Source organism: Sciurus carolinensis, chromosome 3 (assembly GCF_902686445.1).
Source record: "Sciurus carolinensis chromosome 3, mSciCar1.2, whole genome shotgun sequence".
Classification (NCBI taxonomy): Eukaryota; Metazoa; Chordata; class Mammalia; order Rodentia; family Sciuridae; genus Sciurus; species Sciurus carolinensis.
Genome location: NC_062215.1, coordinates 118,157,580 through 118,181,982, shown reverse-complemented (window position 1 = coordinate 118,181,982; position 24,403 = coordinate 118,157,580). Strand labels below are relative to the sequence as shown.

General features: G+C 39.9%; 1 protein-coding gene across 3 annotated transcripts in view; it reads left to right on the top strand.

The window, feature by feature from the left end:
- Stk39 (serine/threonine kinase 39) overlaps positions 1-24,403 on the top strand; it is a 274,511-nt gene that overhangs the window by 99,340 nt on the left and 150,768 nt on the right. For all 3 annotated transcript variants that reach the window (XM_047542775.1, XM_047542776.1, XM_047542774.1), the window contains exons 8-10: positions 1,958-2,091; positions 10,249-10,297; positions 10,400-10,465. In XM_047542775.1, the coding sequence (XP_047398731.1) occupies positions 1,958-2,091; positions 10,249-10,297; positions 10,400-10,465 (249 nt within the window). The remainder of the gene's footprint in view (positions 1-1,957; positions 2,092-10,248; positions 10,298-10,399; positions 10,466-24,403) is intronic.

Sequence of the window (24,403 nt, the reverse complement as noted above, 5' to 3'; positions counted from 1 at the left end):
GTCCTCAAAGAAAATCTAATAATAGATTGTGGTGATGTCATCTTTGCAGATGGATTTCCCAGATTTTAAGATCCTTTTTTTTTTTTTTTTCTTCAATGATCTACACCATTGTCACCCCGGCCCTCATAGTGTAACATTGGTAGCTCCTCTGATGTGAGTGAATCACAATGCTTTTACAAAGCAACATGTACTTTGGATACTATTTTCAGGATTTTGTTGTTCTTTTATCAGTCCCACCTCATTATTTTTCTTAGGTCTGAGATGGTAGCATAAGGGCTAATTTCATCAATTGGATTTTGTTTTGAGGCTGAAATAGAGTGGTAGAAATTATGAAGATATTTTTAAAAGAATATGTTCTGTGGTTATTTCATGTTTATTGGAAAAAATGAGTAGAATTAAAAAACCAAGGATAAATAAGTCAAATAGCTTTACTGATTAAAAGGAAGTAGGGACTGGGAATGTAGTTCCAGATAGAGCATGTGCTTAGCAAGTGCAGGCTCCAGTACCCGCTGCCCTCCGTAAAGTAATACTTTATTATTGTAGAAAATTTGGAAGTAAAAATAAGAACAAAGAAGAAGAGTAACCATCCATTGTCTCATCAATCACAGAAAATCTGTATTAAGATTTCAGTGTAGTTATTTTCTTTGTTTTTTATTATTTGGTGTATGGCATTGAATCCACAGCTTCATGAGTGCTAAGCATGTGCTCTACCACTGACTACACTTCTACTACTCCTATATATATTTCTTTTATATTTTTAACATGGTTAAGGTTTTAGTGTGTTTGTGTGTGTGTGTGTGTGTGTGTGTATGTGTGTCTGTCTCTCTGTCCACACCTGATTCTTAGCAGAATATTTAAAGTTGAAATGACCCTTTTGAAGATAAAGCACTGAAGTCACTCCGAGGACTTTTTCTTCCACCCAGTTTTTCTTATTTTCTTTCTTTCTCATTGCTTGGTGCTTCCATCTGAATCCAAAGTGGCATTTGCCATCCCAGCCTGAAGCCCATTAGGACAGTTCTCCAGAATCTGCAGTCCCCCACATTCTGCTCTTGGCTATTATCCTCCACAAACAATAAACTGTCACTTTCATCCTTCATCTATTCACACATTTGAAAGTGTTTGAAAAGAGTCTTGACATGTATAGCATTTGCATAAATTAGGACTGATTTATGCATTAATGAGGTTTACTCATTTTGTAGGTCAAGAGTTTTCTACACATCCTACTTTTTGAAAGCAATTTTGAAGTTAGTGTGAAAGAGTGGAATTTTTACCTTTGTGATTAGAAGCTGTGTTTCATTTTGTCCTGTCCCCTCTGATGTAGCATGGCCTTTTGGTCTTATTATGGTTTTTCATAACTCAATTATAGTCTGGCTATCTTTCAGTATCTTGTTTTCTCAATTTTGCCAGGGCTTTTTAGCAATTTTCTGTATGTTTCTCTCTCTCTCTTTCTCTTTTTTTTTCCTTCTTAAAAGGAAATCATGTTACCTCCTGGGATGTTGTGGTTTTATTTTTAGGTTTGGTAATATGTTACAGAAGCCCTGAGGACAGGCAGTTCCTTGCTTATGAATGGCCTGCGCACATGAATGTGCCTTTCTCTCCCCTTCACCACCCTCTTTCCCAACCAGCTAGGGCTGGAGCTACGTGCTCCTTGAGGCTCTATGAGAGCCAGTTCTCAGAAAGCTCTGTCCTGGTTGCTTTTGGGAGATCATTTTTAATATGTAGAGCACATTTCGTAAGTTCTGTCAGTGGAATAACATAAAGGTTAAAGGGTACATGAACAAATTTGTAGAGGGAAATTAATACTTTTAGCATGCAACTTTTGAAAAGTTAAAACTCTTTGAAAAGCATGTTTGTACCCTAATTAAGGAGGATCTTTGATGCTTTTGTAAAAAATGACAAATTCCATTGTAGCAATCGCTGTACTGAGATACTGTCTTCATGCTTGTTTCTGCCACAGGTGTTAATGTTGACTTTGCAAAATGATCCACCCACTTTAGAAACTGGAGTAGAAGATAAAGAAATGATGAAAAAGTACGGCAAGTCCTTTAGAAAATTACTTTCACTGTGTCTTCAAAAAGATCCTTCCAAAAGGTATGTCAAACTTTGTGGAGGAGTTAATGACCTGGTTTGAATCCTGACAAAGCTTTGTTTGTAGATGGGGAGAGGCTGCGTGAGGACACTGGGAAGGCACTTCTAGTCTCAAGGGAACCCTGCTCTGGCCCCCAGATTTCCATCCTGTTAGTGGAAGACAGCATCTGTCCAAGGGGGAGAAAGAGTAGACAACCCGGAGGCAGCGGAAAATTTTTGTTAATAAGATTCATTGTGCTTGTTAGGTGTGGGCTCTGTCATCAAAGGAAATGAAGTAAAACCGAAATCAAAAGAAATTGGCAGTGCCTTATTCAGAAGCTGAGCTAATATTCTGCACTGTAGGTTGAGCTGACCTCTCAGGATTTGAATATCCGGCTAGCTCCAGTCTAAACCAGGCACAGCTATTGAATTTTGCATGAGTTTCCTTTTAGTTGCAGAACAAGTTGTTTGTGCTGTTTAAAAGATTATCAGTAAAGAAGATTAAGGAGATTTTTACCTAGAAAGATTAATCCTATAAACAGAAGCAAATGGCTTTGAATTAACTTTAGTGTTTTCCTATTTATTCGTGGGTTATTGCCCTGCACTCTCTTGTGTCTATTGCTGATTTCATTTCTTCCTTCTTACATTCTGTGACTTTGAAATATCCTGGGTAGTGCTCTTGTAGCTCAGTGCTCTTTTCCTTTAAAGCAGAGTGTTAACAGTGTGTACCACACACATGCCTTGCCTGGAAAGTTCCTTTTGTAAGGATTTGGTTGTGTGTAGTGTCATCCTCATAGACCTGGAAAAGCTGCTGTCCACCTGAAGTCCACCCTAGCCCACTCCAGGATCCTACTTCATATTTAGATTTTAAAATGTAGTAACTTGACTTCTCTTCTGAAACGTTCTTTCTCAGGGATGGACCCTCCTGTTAACAAATGATTCCTTTATTCTCACCTTAATTGTCATGGAACTTGTTAAGCCTTTTAACATTATACAGTAAAGTCCTATGTGAGCCAGGTTAGCTTTTTCTGGATTAAACACATTTTGCATGATGTTTTAGAAGAGCAAATAGTCCAGAAGACTGAAAAGTTCAGCATCTTGAATTTATTTATTGTAAATAATGCTATAAGCTGTTTCTTCTCAAACATTTCAGTTGTCCTTCACATTTGTTGCATAGGACTCATTTCCTCAGTGTTTCTTGATTTCTTGTTGAAGTTATTTCTTTGCTCCTTTTGGGTAGAAATGCTCCTACATTGCATTTTTGACCCTCAGTGTTTGCTTGTTTTCGCTTCTGTTTGGTGTCATTGGCGAAACTTTTGATGTCACCAAGAAGACAGAGTTTGATTTTTTGTAGCCCAGTGAGAGAATTACTTGTTTTTCCAGTTAATTCTGCATTGCTTCTGATGGTCTTTAATAAGAGTTTTGAAGTTGAGATCCCACCTAGTGGTTGTGATGCAGAATGTCCCCTAATTCTAGTCTGGTAAGCACATGGTTCTGTAAGGGTGAAATTGTTGCTGTACTTAATGATGGAGCAGTATATTTCTTTAGGAGGTTTCTAATTTGGTCAAAATAAATTAGATTGACATGCAATGTATTTAACAGACCATTTTTATTTGTTAGTAATCTTGAAAAGGTTTTCCAGGTTTCATATATTGTATGAGCTGAAATATAAGGTTCTATGTCATAAATAAGTAAATAAATAAATAAGTAAATAAGTAAAATCCTTTAGAAAAGTGCCATATGCCATGTGTTCACATTCTTGTGAAATCTTTCCCTTAGAGTACTTAATGACATTATTGATGCACAAAGTGTTAATTGCTTAGGCATTTTCTTTGTAACCTAATCTGCACTTATGATTGTGCAGTTGTTCTCCAGAACCAGCAGTTATAGTCTCTACTAGAGGTCCATTCACTTCCTGAGATGCTCTTTATTTTATTGGAAAGACACAGATTGGATAATGTATGTGAGTTAAAAGAACAAACACACAAACACAATGATTCATGAAATGTGTCAATGGAAAAAAGTTATATTGTCCTATTATTTTTTTAAAATAAAATACGTGTTTCTTACTAAATTGATAAGGATTTAACTGCATGACACAATTCTGAAATTCTGAATATTTCAGTCCCCTGTGCCTTTATACATGCCATTCAAGAATTCTTGCCCTCCCTCTTTCCTTTCCCCACCGTCTTTCCATCTTCAGTTCACATGGCACTTCCTCAAGTGGCATACATCTTGGTGGGATCCCAACTCTGTATTAGCCTCATCTTCCTGAAAGTCATTTCCTGGTTGGTACAATGGGTCTGTAATACTGACTTCACAGGCTTGCCAGAGGATGGAATAAAATCAGGCACATAAAGCAGGCAGAGATGACACCGTTTCTGGGAGTCCTTAAATGCTCAGGAAATTGAGATTGCTGTTTGTTATTTGCCTTTTTTTTCCCCCTGACCAAGTGGAGCTGCTGCAACTTTATGCAATAATTACAGTGGGCTGACTACATGGCTTTTGTAGCATGTACACGCTTACACTGTGTACATGTTGATTTACACACCCACATTCTCCATGAATTTATAAGTATGTTAGAAGAAGGACCTGTGCTGTTCACATGCACAGTGCCAGGTCAGTCTTAGGTACTCAATGCTATTTCTTGAACACCTGGAAATGACTGGGGGGTTGAAATTTGGGGTGATTTGGGCCTATTGAAAAGAGTTTCAGAAACAGAACCAGATTCAAGTGGGTCGAATAGTTGTTGGAAATCTTTGGGGTAATTTTTATTTCTGTTGCCTCCACGTAGCTCATCTACCTGTAATCTGAAAGTAGTTGACTGGTACCAAAGCTCTGGTGTTGCTGAGAATCTTTTGATCAATGAGCAAAAAAATGTCACAGGGGAACAGTAACTAGGACTCCTTGACTCCTGTATAGGAGCTCTAGGTCTGGCTGTAGACGGCTGTGCTTTTTGTCAACCTTGAGAGCTCATGGGACTTGCCTAGTAAGAGAGCTGGGGTGTTGGAACCCTTTGCTTCTTGGAGGTCTATGTGGTAGTGTAGACACACAGTTACTTATATTTGTGTAGCAGAACATCTTGCTATTTAAAAAATGAGCCATGATCTACAGATTACATGCTTTGTGTGGATGACAAACAATAAAAAGAACCAATATTTTCTTTGAGCTATACAGTAGATATCATATAGATTTAATTTTTTAGAGAAAAATAAGAACTGAATATTTCTTGGGGGTGAGGATGGGGTAAGAAAAGCAGCTCTGCTTGAGGTCAGTGGGCTGTTAAAACTTACTAATGCAAGTTGTAGAACCATGTACACTGTAGCACATTCATCCTGAATCCTTTGAGCATTACTTTAAGTCTCAGTGGACTTTGGTTCATCCATATGTATTAACTGAATCCTTTAAGAGATTTTCTTCCGAGAATGTTAGTACTTGAAGACTACGGCATTGTTTTTAAGGATTTAAAATGGAAACATCATTGAAAGCCTGGACCATTATATTGGTTGCTGGTAGCATTTTAGCATTTCTTGTGAAACAGCGTCTGGATTTATATTACGTTAGTGACCATGGAAGACATGACTGTGCAGAATTCTCTCTCCTGAAAAATCAGCTGAAAGGCAGGAGTACTGACAACTCCACATTAACCGTGCATTGGCAGTTACTGGCATAAAACTAAGCAAATGTAAATGACTAAAAGCCAAAACACAATAAAGGCCCCAAAACAAACCCTGTGATCTAAGAACAGCAGGCACCTCCGCTTTCCTGTCACCTTCTGCCACACTCTTCCCTCTGTTGTCCATTTTTTTCCTGCTCTTGTCCCCATACTTCCCACATGTTTGGCACATGTGGGATTGTACCCCAAAGCTACAACCACTTCAGCTGACTTGAGCAGGAGAAGGAACCAGCGACCTGCTATTTAATTATTCTCTGGATAGGTTTGGAATGACCTGTAGCTTACCATTTATGTGTACTGCCGGGGTTGGCGGGGAGATGGTGGGTTCTTTGAACCACTTCCAATTTCTTACATCATCCTGTTTTTGTATTTACTGATGAAGGCCACGGGTGTCGAAGAGTACAGAGAAAGGGGTTTTCTTTATAGTGTGCCTTTACCCTTCACAGTTTTGGTTACCATAGAAATGACCTTGCAGGGGAAGGGAAAGCATTTTCCTAGTCCTGGAGCTGAAGGTATGCCTGGCATTTCCCAGCCTCCTCTTGACTTTGGTGCTGACTTGACCCCTCCTGTGCACAAGGAGAATGGGAGGAGCAGAAGTGAGAGGGTAGGGAGGCATTTTGACTCCCCAGCCCAGCACCTGTCTCTCCTGACATCCCCTCTACTTTTTTTCTTTTTCAGAAGCTCAAGTCTCATTTTTATTGCATCTTTCTCACAGTCCCCACTCTGCTGAACAGATGCTTAGATTTGGGTACTGACTAAATCCGGCTGCAGGCGTTATAGTACTGGGTCTAGATGTCCAGCAACGTCACTTTCACGTCCTAGTGATGATTGTATGAAATTGAGCTACAGTGGTTTTCTGTTCTGTGCTAGGCATTGGGAAAATAAAAATGAATCCTGTATAGTTCCTGATCTGGAAGGGCTCCTGACCTAGTGAAGTGGAGGCAGGGCCAGAGATCCAGACCGGTGGAGAGTGGGCGTGTGTGTAGAGCGAGGTGGGCACCCAGTTGGGAGCTGTGCACTCCACCTCTAGGAGCTGGGACAGGTGTCTTTGAAGATGATGACATCTAAATTGTTTCTTGACTGATGAGCAAGGTGTACCAGTGGTTATGGAAAATTTTGAAGTAGGAAAATCACTGTGTCATAAAAGATCAGGAGATGGGTGAGAACATCACTGTAGTTGAAGGAGAGGATACGTGGGCATGAGGGAGATGATGGAGGAGTCAGGATCTAGGACACTTGCTTTTACCTCAGGCCACTGAAATCTCTGAGGATGAGTAAGAGTAGTTGTGTTTTTCTCTCTTAGGCACTAAGGTGGGGAGCATCGTGATGATGGGGTGGAATGAGGAGGAGAGGGGTGGCAGAGAGACGAGCTAGGGGGCTGTTTTAACGGTTGGCCAGAGATGAGGCCATGAGGGTTTCAAACGAAATAGCGGCCCTGGCTTTCTTGATCATCCTAATCTTCTTAAGAGTTCTTTTCACTTTTTAAAGATAAATCTAAGTTATTTATAGTCTTTTCTTTTTTAAAGACAGCTTCTTGCTATGTTGCCCAGGCTGGTTTCAGCTCTTGGGCTCCTGTGATCTTCCTGCCTCAGCCTCCTGAGTGCTGGGATTAGAGGTGCACACCACCAGACCCAGCCAGCTTCTTAGTTTTTAAATTTTTGTCTCATGTTTTGAGGTGTCACATGAGACACAAAATCCACCTCTGCCTGTGTGTGATGGTTCTACTCCACAATCCCTCAGCAGCCCTCCTGCTCCAGCCAGACTCAAGGCAAAGGTTTGAATGTGCTACTGCCCGTTTTGTAACAGCAGCACACCTGACCCTTAACTGCCTTACCTGCCGGGCTGCAAGCTGTGGAAGGTACTGTCTGTCCTCAGTTGTGTTCAACACCCAGCAAAATGCCTGACAAATAGTAGGTGCTCAATAAATATTTACTCAGAGAATGAAAGGATGATTTTGTGTAGCTGGAAGGCAAAAACATCGCTGATGATCAGGATGAGTCAGCATTCAAATAACAACCCAAGTTTTTTCATGAAAAATAGCTAGATCCTTTCTTAAGTTTTGTGCTTTTTAAACAAGGTGCAGATTCATGAATATAATGAGTTTACCAAGAATATTGCCCACCTGTTGTTTAGGCCTTTATTTACACAAAGCAATTAGCAATTTGCAACTATTTATTGTAGTGGATATGGAGATTCAGGGTACTTTGTCAGATACCTGTAGTCAGTGTTCCACTGGAAATTTGAGGAAAAAAGCAATAACAGTTTAAATAGAAAATTTCATTGCACAGAAATACACTTACGGTCCCTGTTTGTGGCACCAAAGTGCTCAATGATGTTTCCTAATTCTTTTTCACACTTGGGTTTGGTCCCTAGGAACATTTCAGAGGAGCTTCCTGTTTCCAAAGCATGGTTTCTGATTATTTCAAGTACTAGGCACCTTCTAAATCTGCACCCCCAGCCTTAATGTAATACTCCTTATAATTTTAATAATGACTGCCTGAGAGAATGCCCAGTGATATTCAGTGATGCTTACCCACCTCCCAGTTTTTTATTATGAAGGATTTAGAGCATACAGAAAATGTGAAAAAAGGAGTAAAATGTTTATTTCTGTACTATCATCTAAATTTAAGTTATTAACGTTTTCCATATTTTCTGCCAACATTTGTTCAACTGTTTAAAACAAAGTGAATAATAGACTTAATACTTCAGTTTGCCTTACTTACAAAATGAACATGTCCTACATGACCATGATACTTTTCTGCACCTAAGAAAATGAACAGTAGTTTCCTAAAATTATTGCTATGTAGCGTATTCACACTTCTCTAATTATTTTCAAATGTCTTTTGTAGCTTTTGTTTCTTCCTTTCCAAATCCAGGATTCAATCAAGGGTCATATATTACATTTGGTTTTATGTCTTGTTAAGTCTGTTGCACTCTGGAAGAGTTCCCTCATGTCTTTCCCTTTTCCCCTTTGGGAGATATTAGGTCAGCTCTCTGGCCAACTCTCCTGTACTCTAGATTGAGTAAATTTTTTCTGCATGACTGGTGCCCCCCACCTGCTCTGTGCTGGGGATTGAACTCAGGGCTGTGGGCATGCTAGGCTAGCTCTCTACCACTGAGTTATATCCCCAGCTCACAATTCCAAGTTTTTAGAAGGAGCTATTGATGAAGGAAATCATTCTTTATGGAGGAATGTCACTTAAATATAGAAGGAGTACTAGAAGTAGAAAGCTAGTCTTCTGCCACTTCACATGAAACAATTATTTAAAGCAAAGATACTGAAGCAATTAGGGGAAAGGTTTTCAGGGACATGATATTCTTACAGAGCCAAACTATTACCCAACAGAATACTTGCTGATTGCAGTGGAAAAATGTACATTTACAGTGGAGAGCTTTGGAGCCTGGGACCAAGTGGTTAAACCAACAGTGAAATAGTTCACAGTACCTGTCCCTGAGGTGCTGCAGCAAGTAGTGCTTGGTACTGTGTAGGAAGTCCAGCTGGAGTACCTGGGATCTAAAATGCTTGTACCAGTAGGATTGCAGATTTCTGAGGTTTTTGGATCATGGAATCTTTGCAGACTTTACCAGTTGTATATCCCTGATTCAAAAATCTGAAATCTGAAATGCTGTAAAATGTGAAACTCTGTTAGCATCATGTCAGCATTAAGATGCTTCATGAAGCCTAATTAACTCTTTAGACCTAACTTTCAGTTTGAAGGAAATATAGGCTAGAGAAACAAGTTAAATAACACCACAGTTTGCATTGATTGATGGATTGATTGATGGTACTGGAGTTTGAACCCAGGGGTGCTTTACCACTGAGTTACATCTCCAGCCATTTTTAATTTTTATTTCGAGACAGTGTCTCATTGAATTTCCCAGGCTGGCCTCAAGCTCTCCATCCTCCTGCCTCAGCCTCCCGAGTACCTAGGTTTACAGGCGAGTACCACCACACCTGGCTGAACTTGCGTTTTATTAATCTCCACACTTACCTTCCTCTGAGAACAGTGGTGCACACACACTTGAAGCAGGTTCATTCACCAGGCAGACAGAGCTTGGACACGAGATCTGTGGGCCCTTTCAGTAACGGCTGCTCCTGGGCAATCACAGAACACAGTAGGCTATAGTGTCTTTGACAGGGTCACATTGCTGCTTGTAGGGTTTCTTAATAAACATAGGGATTCAGCTTACAGACATGTCAGTCTGTCACCTTTTAGAAACACTGAATTCACTTAGTGAAGTGTAAGAATGAAGGATGAAAAATTGATCATGCCCCCAGCTTTTAACTTACAGGAGTTTATGTGTTTTGCAATAGAGGTGTTTAGAAAGAACTGGAAAACTGGCCACTATTTTATTTGGTGCTGACTCATGATTAATTTAGTTTCTGGTTTTGCTAGTCCTAAATTTAGTCTTCCAGAAATACTGTAAGGTTAAGTTGTATCATCAAGGCAGTGTATTTATCAAGTGGTCATTGTTTCAACTCTGATTTATTATTGATCTTTCAGGCCCACAGCAGCAGAACTTTTAAAATGCAAATTCTTCCAGAAAGCCAAGGTAACATGCTTAAAAACCCAAGTCAATCTGCTATTTTGAAATCACTGTGAATTCATATGTATCATGTTTGGTGTTAAACTGTTGGGATCATTTGTTTTGCAGAACAGAGAGTACCTGATTGAGAAGCTGCTTACCAGAACACCAGACATAGCCCAAAGAGCCAAGAAGGTAAGTGCCACTGTCCAGTTGCCCTGCAGGAGCTGAGCCCCACCCAGGGAAATGACACCAGGAAAATAAGAAAAATATTCCCACGTACTCAGTACATGTTATTTCGAGGTGATCTGATTAGTAATTACCGAGATACACTGCCTTTACCTTTTGGTTAGCTTGGTTTGCTGTTACGTGTTTGGGTGTGGAAACAATGTGAAACTCAAATGATTTCATTTTTCCATTTATCATCTTTGTTGAAAGAAGGTCAGAGCGGATGGGGTTTGAATACTGACGAGGTAAAAATACCTTTGAATATCTTTCCTTTGCAATTCACAGAAGGGAGATGGTCAGTTTTAAACACAGTTTTAAATGGAAAATGAAAAACTCTTGTTTTTCATAGTTGTTTGAATGTTTTGGGGACATAATTCTTTTATCATAAAAGATCTTGTGATATCTTTTGTAGTTTGCCTTATGTTAACTAAGTTATATTAATGATCTGAACAATTTTCCATTCTAGCTTTTAGATTTTTAAAATGGTATGTATATGTGAGTGTATTTATTTATATTTGCAGTTATGTAGAGTTTTATTTATTTGTAATTATGGATTCATTATGGTATGAAATCTAACATAATTTAACCCCTGGTTTGGTTTAGCTTGATTTTAAAATTATATTAAATATATATAATTAAAAGTGTTTACATAGTCACAGATTTAGAAAGGGAGGTTCTTCCTTTGTCCCTTGTTAAAGTTATTAACAAAGCTAATGGGGAATCTGAGTTGTCTGTGCTCTAAATAAAATTGGCAAAGAAATGTGCTTTAGAGAATGCATGTCATTATGCCTAGGTAAAAGTAACTGAAGGTTAACTTAAGACATTGCCTTTTCTAAAGCATTCTGTAGAAAACACATTTAGATGATGCTTTAGAGTTGTTTAAACAGATTTTAAAGCAGACTTCAGGGACAGGCCCACTCTGGGTAGGTATCTGAGCTCCTCCCCTGGACCAGCAGAACTCAGTGGAGCAGGCTTATTATTGTATTTGCCTTTGGATATGTTGGTCCCCCAGTTGTCTCTGAGGGAACAGGGGAAGCTGGGTAGACAGTCCACCCTGTGGCACATCTGCAGGGGCAGCACAGAGAAACTTCTGTCTGAGACAGCAGATTAGAATCTGGAAGTGGCCTGACCAGAGTTTGAGGACTCCTAATAGCAGACCAAGGGTGGAACCCTGAGTGATACCCCCGGTGTTGGAGTCTGACCCTGGGTCCTTTGATGGGATGTCTAAACTTTCTGCCAGAGAGGATAAAAGTAGTTTGAAAGCCATTGGCTTACACAGTATGCATCTGCAAAGGACTGGTGTTTTGGTCTTCGGGTTTGCCTTCGTTATTGGAGGTTTCATCTGTTCCCATCTTGTAAACTGTTTCCTCATAGCTAGTGGGTTTTTCCAGGCCTGCTTCCTTTGCAGAGATTTAGCCTCGCACCTCTGTCTACATGCTACACAATTGGCCAGCCTTTTAGTCATCTTGTGTGCAAACAGTTGGCCATCTCTCCCCACCTAATCTTTGCACTCTATTTCTTCCTCAGTCCCCCAGCCTCAGCACACTGCAGTTCTGTGTGGAACTGCCTCTCTATCTTGCCTGTCCCATATGATCACTCACAAGGTCCTCTCCACATATCCCTCCATGATTTCACTGGGAACCTTTTCTTCCTCTATTTTTATTTTTTCCTCAGAACTGGGTGTTAAACACAGGGGCACTTCACCACTGAACTGCATCCCTAACCTGTTTAAAAAAATTTAATATTGAGACTGGGTCTTTCTGGCCTTGAACTCTTGATCCTCTTGCCTCAGCCTCAGCCTCATGAGGAGCTGGGATTACAGGGCTGGCAGGTGTGCTGCGTGGCCGGCAGCAGCAGAGTGCATTTCATTTTCCTTGAGATGTGCCCAGAGGCGTGTGCTGACTGAGTGATCACATGTTCTCGAGTAAACCGAAGAAAGGCTGTTTGGAACTGTTTTTCACTCATTCGAACCCCCACATGCTCAGCAGACTCTTGCTTCTAGGATTCCTGTTAGTAGTGGGCACCTCCCTCCCTGCTTTGCCTTGTGATGTTGGTGGGCAACCTTGATGTTCCTTCCTGGAACCTTCTTGTGCAGACTTGGCCATAGAAGGTAAATGTTAATTTAATCATTGAGTGCATCAGAAGCCATTATCCTAGGATGTCTTCGCAGTCCCCTGGTTTTTACAGTGTTTAATTTGCTTTTGTTTAAATTTTGTACAGGGGTTTTTCATATTATTGGTGTCTTTTGTTCTGAGTCTTTTTAGTGAGGTCTTTTCAGCTACTTGCTTTCCTGTTTGCTCTGGTGTCTCCAGGTTGATTTTGCTCTGGTTCCCAGAGTGTGGGTTTGTTCCTCAGTAGCTACTTATTGATGCTGGTACTTTGATTTTTGTCACTTCAGTTTGTTGTTTTAAAATAGAAACTGGTAGTCCATGGATGCACTAGTGTTTAAATGATACCTGGTTTTGTTGGCAAAGTTCTTAGACATTTAGGCAACATTCTTTTCTCCCTTATGGTGACTATAATTAAGAGAGATTTTTCTTTAACACAGATGTTTTTCATATTTATAAAAGATAGGCTAGTCTTGTAGTTGCTCTCAGAAAATTCCATGGAATCTACCAGTGCTGTTCTTTTGCAAGGGAGAGCTAGAAGCCTCTCACAATGATGTTTGGCCAGGCTGTGATGCATTGGTTGGAAGCCACATAATCCCATGAGGGTGGGCAATTTGTCTTCATTCAGGTTCTAATTCAGGGGAAAAAAAAAAAAAAAAAAATATATATATATATATATATATATATATATATATATCACTGTTTAATTTAGTGATGTAAACTGTGCATGCACGTGCGTATGTGTTAATTGTAGAAATTAAGGATATTTGTTTTCTTTTTGAAGAGCATTTGGTTCCTTTTGGGTTCTTTTGCCTACAGACAGTGTTGTTTAGGGATCTTCTTGATGCTTTGGTGCTAATTTTTCTGTCTGTGAAATGGAAATTCTCTCTTTCCTGAGGCCTGTAGTGAAGGGTAATGAGAGATTTGATGTTCCTGGACCCCAAGGTGCTCCATATAGTCTTAAGTGAGAACATGCCAGTAAGACCCTTGAGAACAGAGTTTAGTGCAGTTGTATAACTTCTTTTCAACTTTTCACTTATCTTTGTGCATGAGAAGGAAAGGCTTTAATGCCATTACTGCCTCTCATGTGGCTCTCTAGGGGCCGTCTCTAGACAGCTTTGGGGGTTTGGAAGCTCAGTCATGTGGTGTTCTGTCATTTACTGAATTCAGTAGGTGGGGAAGGGTGTCAATCATTCTGTTAAAATTGAATGCAGATACTTAGGGCTATATGCATCTTCTGTAGGAAATGCAGTTCTAGCATTGACTGGTGTGTAAGCTTTATGCCAGTGATAGGAACCTTGCATCAGCACATTCATCCTCATGTTCATGTGCTTCCTAAAACCCACATGTGGTGGGACCAAAGGCAAAGGGTTGGTAGTTACACAGATGTCTGAATGCCAACTGCTCAGTGAAGAGTGTATTGGCCAGAAAAGGGATAAGGTGGGAGATTCAGCACACAGTGCTTTTTGTGTGGTTGTCTGTGTTTTCATGGGAAGTAGAATTGCTGCAGGGTTTTTAGTTGCCATTTTCTTAACCACATAAGGAAACTTAGAAATGGTTAGTTATTATCAGAAGGTGAAAGGGATATCACATCATTGCCACATGTGGGTAGAACAACTGTGAATTGGAAAGATTGGTACATATTTGTGGAGTCCCAGACTCTTTCTTTCTGTCTTTTTTTGTGGGGAGGTACTGGGAATTGAACTTGGGGGTGCTTTACCACTGAACTACATCGCCAGCTCATTATTATTATTATTTTAAATTTTGAGACATGGTCTCATTGAACTGAGACCAGGCTGGCCTTGCGCTTGCAATCCTTGTGCCTTGGACTCTTAAGTAGTTGATTTTATAGTCATGCACCACTAAGCAGAATTTCTTTCATCAGATTGTGAGATTGTTTTCATATTAAGGACCCAAGGCTGTTGGCCCTATTTGATCCTCCTGTGTGCTTAGGAATCCATGAGTAGAAATAATTACAATTCACATTTATTTAATACCATGCATTGATAACTTGCCCTGTGTGCTTTTACTTTTTATTTTGAAATAATTTCAGACTTACAAAAATTTAGAGAAATAGTACAAAGAATTTCTGCATTTATTTTCTCTTTCACTCTTTTCAAACATTTCAAAGTAAGTTGCAGATAGGATGCTCTTCACCTCTAACTTCAATGCGAATTTCCTATAAACAAGAAAACTTTCATAGATAACAGTACAGTTACAAAATCAGGAAATTCACATTGATACGATTCTATTATTTAATTTTAGATCTTAACCAAATTTTTGCTAATTTTGTCAATTTTCCCATTAATGTCATTTATCTGATCTAGGACCCAATCTGGAATTTAGTTGTTATGTCTCCTTTATTCTAGAACAGTCTTTCCTTTTACAAGAAAATGTTTATGCTTTATGTCTTTGTGGCTTCACATTCATTGGATGGCAATGCTAGGATTTCCCTATGATTTTTAAATGATCATGTCCACAAAGAGCACTTTGCTAGCAGATTTAGGCAGGAAGTGAAGATGTTGCTGCTCCACTTCCTGCATCTGGGTTGGAAGGAGTCATACCAGAGCTGTTCCCTTCATCAAGTGAGCTGCCTACCTTCTCTGGGCCTAACCACACAGTGGAGCCATCGACATTACTCAGTGCTACAGGGTGAGGAACGCAGATCTCTACAGGATGCCTGGCCCTGTGTTTGACATGTAGTGGGTGGTTGGTCCACAGCGATGTCATAATAATCATGTAAATAAGGAGAATGACTATTGTGTCTGCAGAATAATGGGTATTTTTTTGAAGTATGTAGAGAAGGCAGGATTGAAGAGAGTTCTGACAGTGGAGTGAAGGGGGTTGGGCAATGGAGATGCTTTCTGTTGCTCTTGCCTTAGATGAAATGAAAGAAAAGTCCATTGAAAACCATAAGAAAGAAAAGAAATACAATTGTGATTTCACTGCTGCTTCCTGTTCAACTGTCTTCATATTTTCTTTCCTGACTCATCAAGATGCAGGCAGTGGACAAGAACCAGGGCTTTCTTTCACTGTAGCGAACCCTCTCTGCCAATGACAAGTTTGATGTGTGTGTTTGTGAAGAGACTTAGAGCAGTAAGAATTAAATGCACACACAGCAGATATTCTTCAATGACTTGCAGATCTCTTTCATAGCTTCCTTGTTTGTTCTGAACAGTTGCACTTGAAGAGAGACAGGGCGAGTGTATTACCATACTCTGAAGATGAAAGTGCGTGAGGTGGAAGAACCTGCCCAAAGTCCCAAGACTAGCAGAGGCAGGAGCGAGCCTCCATTTTTATGTCAGGTTCTGTTCACTTTCTACTAAATAATACCTCAGGAGGAAGAAGAGGAAAAAGGAGTGGACAAGAGTAAGCAGAGTTACATGGACTAAGGAGGAAAAGGGGTGTACATTTGTCATTATCAGAGCAAGGGTGTCCACTCCATTCATGAGCACTAGGAGATGCTAAAAGCATCACAGTAGGAACCTGGGAGATTTGCCAGAGTTTGAGCAGGTGTGAAGGCAGTAAGGTGATAAAAGGGCTTTGGAGAGTTCGGAGGGGAGAGAGATGTCTAGGGAGAATTTAATAGCATCAAAAGTCATTAAGCACTTGTCAAAAGCTCATCTTCTCATTCTTAAGCAGCAAAGGTTATACCTCCTATGTGGGAGGACCGAATTTGGCAACTCACAGGATGTGCATAGCACATTGACTGGGACAAAATACTCAATAAATGTGTGTTATCATCATATAAAAAAATGCCATTCTATTTATGATCACAAATGCTGCTTTTATTATTACAGTTTCCTTATTATGGTGCCATTGTTGTTTTTGTAAGTCTGAAGGACTGTTGCTGCTGTGGGCCACACCTCTGCTGCTGTTCTGTTTCTGCTGCTACTGTAACAGCTGCTTCCAGCAGTGGGCTCTGAAGTGCAGATAGACAGGATATAGGCTATGAAACTTGCCTTTCAGTGGGAAATGCAGTACAAGCATCAAAGAACATGTGAAATGCAAACAGTAGCAGAGAACAGGTGCTTCCGGATGTGGCTATAGCATATGTGCTACAGGTACAGGGAAAGGCCATGGAGCTGGTAGATGGAAAGACTTGGAGAGAAAAGAGACCAAAATAATATTTACTGTGTATATGCACCATGTTAGACACTTGGTTCACCTTTATATCAATCATTGCACCCTTACAACAACCAGTGAAGTTCTATGTATGAGATGTATTAGATAAGGTAGCTCAGAGAATAAGATATGTCAGAGTATTAAGAATGTTTAAAGGTAAGCTCTAACTTTTTAAATATGAGTGGAAGAGGAAAACCAAATATTAATAGCAAGTTAAACCTTCCTTACAGGGTTACAAGATTTTAAAATGGAGAGAGTTCATTACTATCTCCTGGTTCACAATTGTTCATTTTGCAGACCTGAAAATTGAGACCTAGGGAGGATGGGCTACCTTGGCAAATAGTGCCGGAGTCTAAAGCCAACTTTCCAGTTTGCTCCCATTTAGTCTCTGTTTAGTTGATAAAGAGGGAAACTACATCTGAGTTACTGCAAAGTTGCTTTTTTACTTCCTGGAATCTTTAGAATTAATTTATAAGATGTTGAAGATTATCAAGACACCAGAGAAGATGATTTTAAATGCTTGATGGAGGGATTTTAGTTTTGTTCCAAGTTTTCCCAGTAGAGGGCAGCAGTGAGTTCTAGTCAAACAGCAAAAGTTTTGGCTTTTCAAAAGTATCAGACCAGCCTGGTAGTAAAGAGATAAAAGGCAGGTTAGTCCGCTACTGAACTATGAATACCAGCAACCTGAGTCAGTTGGGGATGTTTAATTTGGCAGGGGATTTAAGGATGGTGGTCTAAGTACTTTTCATTATTACCACGTTTATTTTAAATTAAAAATACTAATTTATATTATATTTTCTATTACCAAATCCAAGTAACATACATTATTCATGTGAGAACAAAAAATCTCAATTTTGAAGACAGGATTAGAGAACTTCCAGTATTTTGGGACCAAATTTATACAGTTTGGGTGGTGGCAAGCTATTTCCAGAAAGTTCTTTTTTTTTTTTTTTTTGCAGTTCTCCTTAGAACTGGGTAAATAAAGTTAAGGGGGGATTCAAAGTGTATGATAATCACGGAGGGCAGTAAACCGACCTTTACAGTAATTTCCACATGTTATGAATTTAATATAAAATAATCCCGATGATTCAAATGGGCCTGAGATTTCAGACTTCTCTCTGCTTTGTTTCTTACTCCCATCCTTTTGTGTAGAAACAGTTTGTATTGGTAATATATCTCATCCAGGAGCCCACATGGATAAAAGGTAGGATAATGGTGATGGAGAATATTATTTTTCCTATTTTGGAGCCGAGAGAAAAGTAGACTAGAGAGGCAAAGCTATTGGCTTAACTGGGATTGTAACTGGGGCAGGTATTCACAGAGTGTAAGCTCATGGATATTTTCGTTAATTTTTAAATTTTAAATGCTTTCTTTTTATTCAGTTTCAAAGACAAGAGTTTGGTCAGAATGGTGCTTTTGGTCACTAGGGGGTGCTATGAGAATAGCAAATTTCAGATTCAGGACAGGCATTGCTTACTTGCCTATACAAACCCTTGCAGCTGTGGAGTCCTTTGACTGGGTCTGCTATTAGAACTTGATTGGTGTTGGTGCTGGGGGCAAATTAGACAGAGATGAGTGCAGAGGAAAGGACAAGGGAAAAGCATCCTAGAGAATTGTTTTCAATGCACAAGGTGAATTGGGATTTTTAAAAAAACATATATTCTGGAATAGTGGCTCCTTTCTGATTGCATTTAACTGGAAGCATTGGCTTTTCACCCTGGAAATTGTGATTTGCTGGTCCTCATTTATGGAAAATGTCTGTATTTTTAGATTGGAGTATCTTTGAAGGCACTGAGCTTTGTAAGCATTTACAGATCTCAGAGGTCAACTTTTGGAGATTCAGAAACAAAGGTACATATGCTGAAAGTATTTTAAGAGATACCATTTTTTTACAACTTTGTAGAGAACTGACTGTTCTCTTTTACTGGAACTGAATGGGCCTGTCAGTGTCCTCACATCACGTTCAGTTACAGGTTGAGGTCTGCATATTCAAAAACAACCATTTTTGCTTTGGGGAGATTTGCTAATTTTTTCCAAATGCTCGTGTACATGAACTAACTTTTCTGAAGCTTACTTTACATCTGGGTGCAGAGAGGAGTGCATGCATGCCTGCTTACCTCACCACCTGTGCCTCACATGCTCCCTGAGCATCCTTGGTAATCCACCAGAGCCTGACTGCTCGGAAAACCTCCCCCTGAACTTGCACCTTTCCAGGCCTTAAGGCCTCTTCTGCAAAGCTTTCTCATACCTGCCACACACCCCTCCCCCAATATACACACACTTCCTGGGTTTGATCTTTCATCTGCACAACTTCTACCTCTTGGGCCTAACTCCTTGTTGTACTTGGCGTCACTTGTAGTTTGCTTCCTTACTCTTTTACCTTCTGCAGCAGCCTGTGAGCTCTTTGCAAGCAGAGTCAGTGTCACATTATTCCCTGTGTCCCTAGTGTCCAGCACTGTCTTGGTCAATTAATTATTTTTTGGATAGAAGCTTGGGGAGCAAAATTGTGGAATCATAGTGATTTCCTTTGCGGGAGCTAATGTTAGAGCACCAGGGGAGTAAAGCAGGTCTTTTAGTTTTAAAGGAGAAGAGTAAGGTGTTTTCCAGCTGGTGTTGTATGCCTGCATGTCAAGGCTAGGACTCAGGTGTAGTTGATCCTAGGTTTACAATTCTTTATTTTCATCAAATTTCCAGGAGTCCTGGTCTAGCTAATTACCTTGACTCACCTTTGTCACCCTCCTTTAAAGTAGAATGGTTAGATTTTATCATCTAATCATCATGAATTATGGACTTGGGGTTGTTTGATGCAAAAAATTTTGTATCTTCCATTTAGTATATTTTCTGCTTTAGTTTTCTTCTCTCAGCCAGCAGGTACATACATTTTCCTGTTACCTGAAGCCATATTTAATTAATGAGGTATTCCAAAACTAGATTTGAATTAATTGTAGTTCTCTCTAATGTTGGATTACTTATAATTTATTCCCTCATTTAGGGGAGATAGTTTAAAATTTTCTTTATCATGATCCTGCAAATCTTTAAAATGAGTATGGCATTTTGGAGAAGGAAAGGAGAAAGACTTGGAAAAAAATGGAAATTTTGTGCATCCTGGGGAAAGGGGAGGAAGTCCAAGTATTTTACTTCCTGCTCCCCCTTCCCTCGCTTGTGGTCATTCAGTCACAGGGAATGTGCTGAGGTGAGCAGGGGTGCAGGACACTGAAAAGTCACCGTGGGGTTGGGGGCATGCTGTGCTTATTTGGTCTAATAAAATTCGATTGACTTAATAGAGATTCAGGATTAAATTATGTTTTCTTTTTTTGAAAACTTTTTTTTTGAAAAAGCAAATGCTTTTTTTTCTTAAACTTTGAAATTCAGTAGTTTTAAAAAAAATTAAAATTGAAGGAACCCAGTTAAGTTTGTGTTTTGATAAAGGATTTTTTAAGCTTTCTATTGAATTACTTCTGACAGATTCAAATACTGATTTAGAAGTGTGTCTAATGATTTTTATTTATTTTTTTCTCACAGACACACACAAAGTAATGAAGTTCTTGTATAACTTACAAAGCAATAATCGAGCAAAGAAATGCAAACAGCAGCCTTTAATTGAACCCAAATTCAAAAGGTCATCTGAAGTCGTTTTGGTTGTTTTGTAGCCAGTTGTTAACAGATGTAAGTAAACTGGGGAGGACCAGGGAAAGTCCTGTTTTGTTAAGACTGCAAGGGCCCCTGTGGGCTAAGAGAAATGTGCTGGCTTTGTGGCAAGCTGTGGGAGGTGCACGGGCAAAGGCCCAGGAGCAGGTCTGGTGAGGGAGCTGGAGCCACCAAAGTCAGTGCTTGAGGGTGAAGGTCAGACCAGTTCTTGAGACAGATTTCAGCTAGACTGGCTCTGCCACTTGCTCTTAGAGCAAGCAAGCAAGCAAGCCACTGAGCTGAAAAGCTGCTCTCGTCCCTGCGCTTCCTCTGTGATATGCACTCTATTCAGTGGTTTCTCACTGATTTCCTAGGGTGAAAACCAGAATCTTCCCCCTCCCCCCTGTTCTGGGGATTGAACCCAGGGACTCTTAACCACTGAGCCACATCCCCCATATATATTTTTAAAATATATATTTTATTTAGAGAGAGAGTCACTGAGTTGCTTAGGGTCTTTCTAAGTTGCTGAGGCTGGCTTTGAACTCTCAATCCTCCTGCCTCAGTCTCCCAAGTCATTAGGATTACAGGCATGTGCCACTGCATTTAAGGGAGGTTGCTGTGTGGGGCATGGACCAGTTCCTTTCTCATTCTTAAACCTTTTGCACTCTTTACCTCCAGTTCTCCATGTTTCTGTTTGTCTTCGACCCTTGTGCATGGGACTGTTCCCTCTGGTTGGGACTGTCAGCCCCCTCCATCCTCAGTAGACCTGTATTTCAGCTCAAAGAGTCATTTTTCTAGAAAATGAGATTGGTCTATGCTGTAGTTAGTGCTCTGTAACCCACCTGCATTTTCACTTCAGATCTTTATGCATATCTTTTTTGGTTGACAGATTAATATAATCATTTTTAATGACCATACAATATTCTGCAAGAATGACTACAATTAATAGTTGATTCTTTTTTTGGTGGATATTTAGATTATTTCCAGTTTTTTATTGTTAACCACAATGGGATGCACATCATTGTACCTGGATTATTGCTCAAATATTACCTAAATTTGTTTGAATATAGTCCTAGGAATGGAATTGCTTGATTAAAGAATATATGACTTACAATTTTCTTTTATAAGAGATGGGATTTTGCTATGTTGCTTGGGATGGTCTTGAACTCCTGGGCTCAAAGAGTCCTCCTGCCTTAGCTCCTGAGTACCTGGTACTTGAGGTACATGCCATTGCACCTAACATATGGCTTGTAATTATTGGTTTATCTTGCTTTACTGATATTTAAAATGGGAGGCATTGTATTTCAAATTCAAGCCTGAATCTTTTACATGATCACGTACACACACACACACACACACACACAGAAGTACATATGCTTAGTTCAGTGTCTAGCATATTATTAAATATTATTATTTATTTTCAGTATTTAAATGCTACCTAGGTGCATTTATTTCATTTCATTTCATTATTCTCCTAGCTATTTCGTTAGCTGATTTGCAGAGAGAATTCCAGAATTCCTGGCAGTTCTGCAATTTGAGACCTTCAGTAACTCCAAGAGAGACTAGAATATACGGCATATGAAAGCTGATCAATGTGGAATCAATGTGATGTAGGTCACAGCTTGGGGTCCTGAACTCTTAGGGCCTTTATGGGCATTAGGAAAGAGTCCTTGGAAGTGAGAGGTAGGAGTAGCCCTTTGGTTCTGAAGCCTGTTCTTGGACAAGGAACTGTTTTCAGCATGGGGACTGGCTGACTGTGCAGTGTTGGGAGGTGTTTTGCCCATTAATCTTTTCTGTTCAGAACAAACAAATGATAAACCAGCTGCCAGCCTGAAAGTAGTGATGTCGCCATTGTCCTGGTCCGTTGGCTGATGGTTTCAGAGCGCCCGTTATGGAGGTGCCACATCAGCCGTTCGTGCTGCCCAGGTGCTGGGCATGCCGAGCCCTCCCAGTCACAGATAACACTGCAGTTTGGATGCTGAGTTTTCCAATTTTATTTCTTTTGGTTACATACCTGGTTCAAATCCCCTATGGTTTTTGCCATTTGTAACATTTAGAGTTGTGAAGTCCATTTTTCTTTCTCTTTTTTCCCCTTGAATGATTGCCTAGGCCATTTTTTAAAAAGTATAACCTTGCGATTACATCTCACTGGCCCTTGACTGAATTTGAACCTGGGCGAAGTCACCCAGCTTCTCAGAGTCTTGATTCCCTCACCTTCCCGACTCTTAAGTGTTCTTGTGAAGTTGAAATATGACAATTTATATCCAACGCTTGTGCAGCGACTGGATCATTACAGGGATTCCATAAAGGCTCCTCCCGCCTTGCCTGTTCCCTTTTTTGGTTGTGAATCAGGGAACATTTTGTAAGGAAGGAATGGTGTATTATACGTGTGAGCATAAGGAAGTATTTAAATGTCAAGTGAGGATTGCCCTTTATTTTCTTAAGGAAATGAATGTCTAAGGCTAGTGGATTTCATTCCACTCTTTCATTCTTCCTTCCTGTTTCTGCAGAGCATGGTAACTCAGCAGCCACAGCCTGGCTTTTGAGGCTGCCCAGTCTCACTCTTCTGCCAACACACACAGCAGTGACAGTTTCCTTAAGGACTCTGAATTATTGAAGTTCATTTAGAAAAACTATATATTTTTCTGTTTTAATTGTAAGATTTCTGATTTCTTAATTTTGATGAATATTAAAGTTAGGGAAGTTCTCACATATGTATTTATTTAACAACTACAACGAACTTACCTACCTGTTAGGACAAAGTGTAAGTTTTTAGTAATAAATACATCTGAAGCAGTCGCTCTCCCACCAGTTTTCAGTGATCAGATGCTATTTCTTTGGGGTTCCTTCTGTTTTTCCTTATTATACCTCTTACAGAGATACTCACCTGTCCCCCTTCCTCACAGGTACTTAATGCCTAGGTCAGTGGCTCTGAAACTCACTGTGCAGATACCCAGACTCCATAACTGGAGATTCACATCCAGCTGGTCTGGGCACATAACCCATAATATAGTTTGGATCTGGAATGGCTCCCAAAGGCCCATGTGTAAGAGGCTTGGTCCCCAGAGTGGCTTTTTTGTGAGGTGATGGAACCTTTAAGAGGTAGTGCCTAGTGGGAAGTCTTTAGGCCATTAGGGCTTTACCCTCGAAGGGCACTATGGAACACCAGTCTGTATGTTTGTCTGTTTATCTGTTTCTGGCTTTCTAGCCACTTTGAGGTGAGTAGCCCTGACCATGAGCTCCCTGCCATGATGTGTTGTCTTGCCACAGGCTCAAGTGATCATGGACTGAAACCTTTGAAACCATGAGCCAAAATAACCTTTTTCTCTTTAAAAATGGATTATCTCATCTGTTTGTTACAGTAATGAAAAGCTGACTAACACAATCCAGGACTCACCGTTTAAATAAGCAGGCCAGGTGATGGTGATGCAAGTGATGGAATCAGACCCTGTCTGCTCTGTCTCCTGGATGGAAGCCACAATGTTAAGCTCACTGCACAAAACGTTTATTTGCTAGTTACGCTACATGGTTGTATAGTTATAGCTTAAATACCTGAGTTTTGTCTGCTGCTTTTCATCCTTAACCACCAGCCTTTGGGCCATGTGGTTCCCATACATTTCCCTCCTTGTTGCATGTAATATCAGTCTTCTTTGTTAACATCCCACCAGTTTTAAGCTAGAGTGAGGTAAAACTGCTGTATCTCCTTCATGCATCTTCTTTTGTTAATAATAGTTCTTATATTCATTATTATAGCTGCCAGCATGCTCTGATTTTTCCTGGCATTACTAACATAGGCACTCATTTTCACCTTCTACATAATGCTAGAAGATGTGTGGCAGTTTAGTATGTTGAGGAGGCAAGATGGATGAATGAGCCTTTGGCATAGCTTCATAGAGTGGAAGGTACCAGGGTACAGAGAGTTTCTATTTGGACCTTGAAGAGAAGGTCAAGAAGCAGTTTGGTTCTTGTTTTATAGGAGAGTTTCTAATGTGCAAAGATTTGCAAACTATGCAAAGATTATGTAAATTGGAATTAAAATCATAAA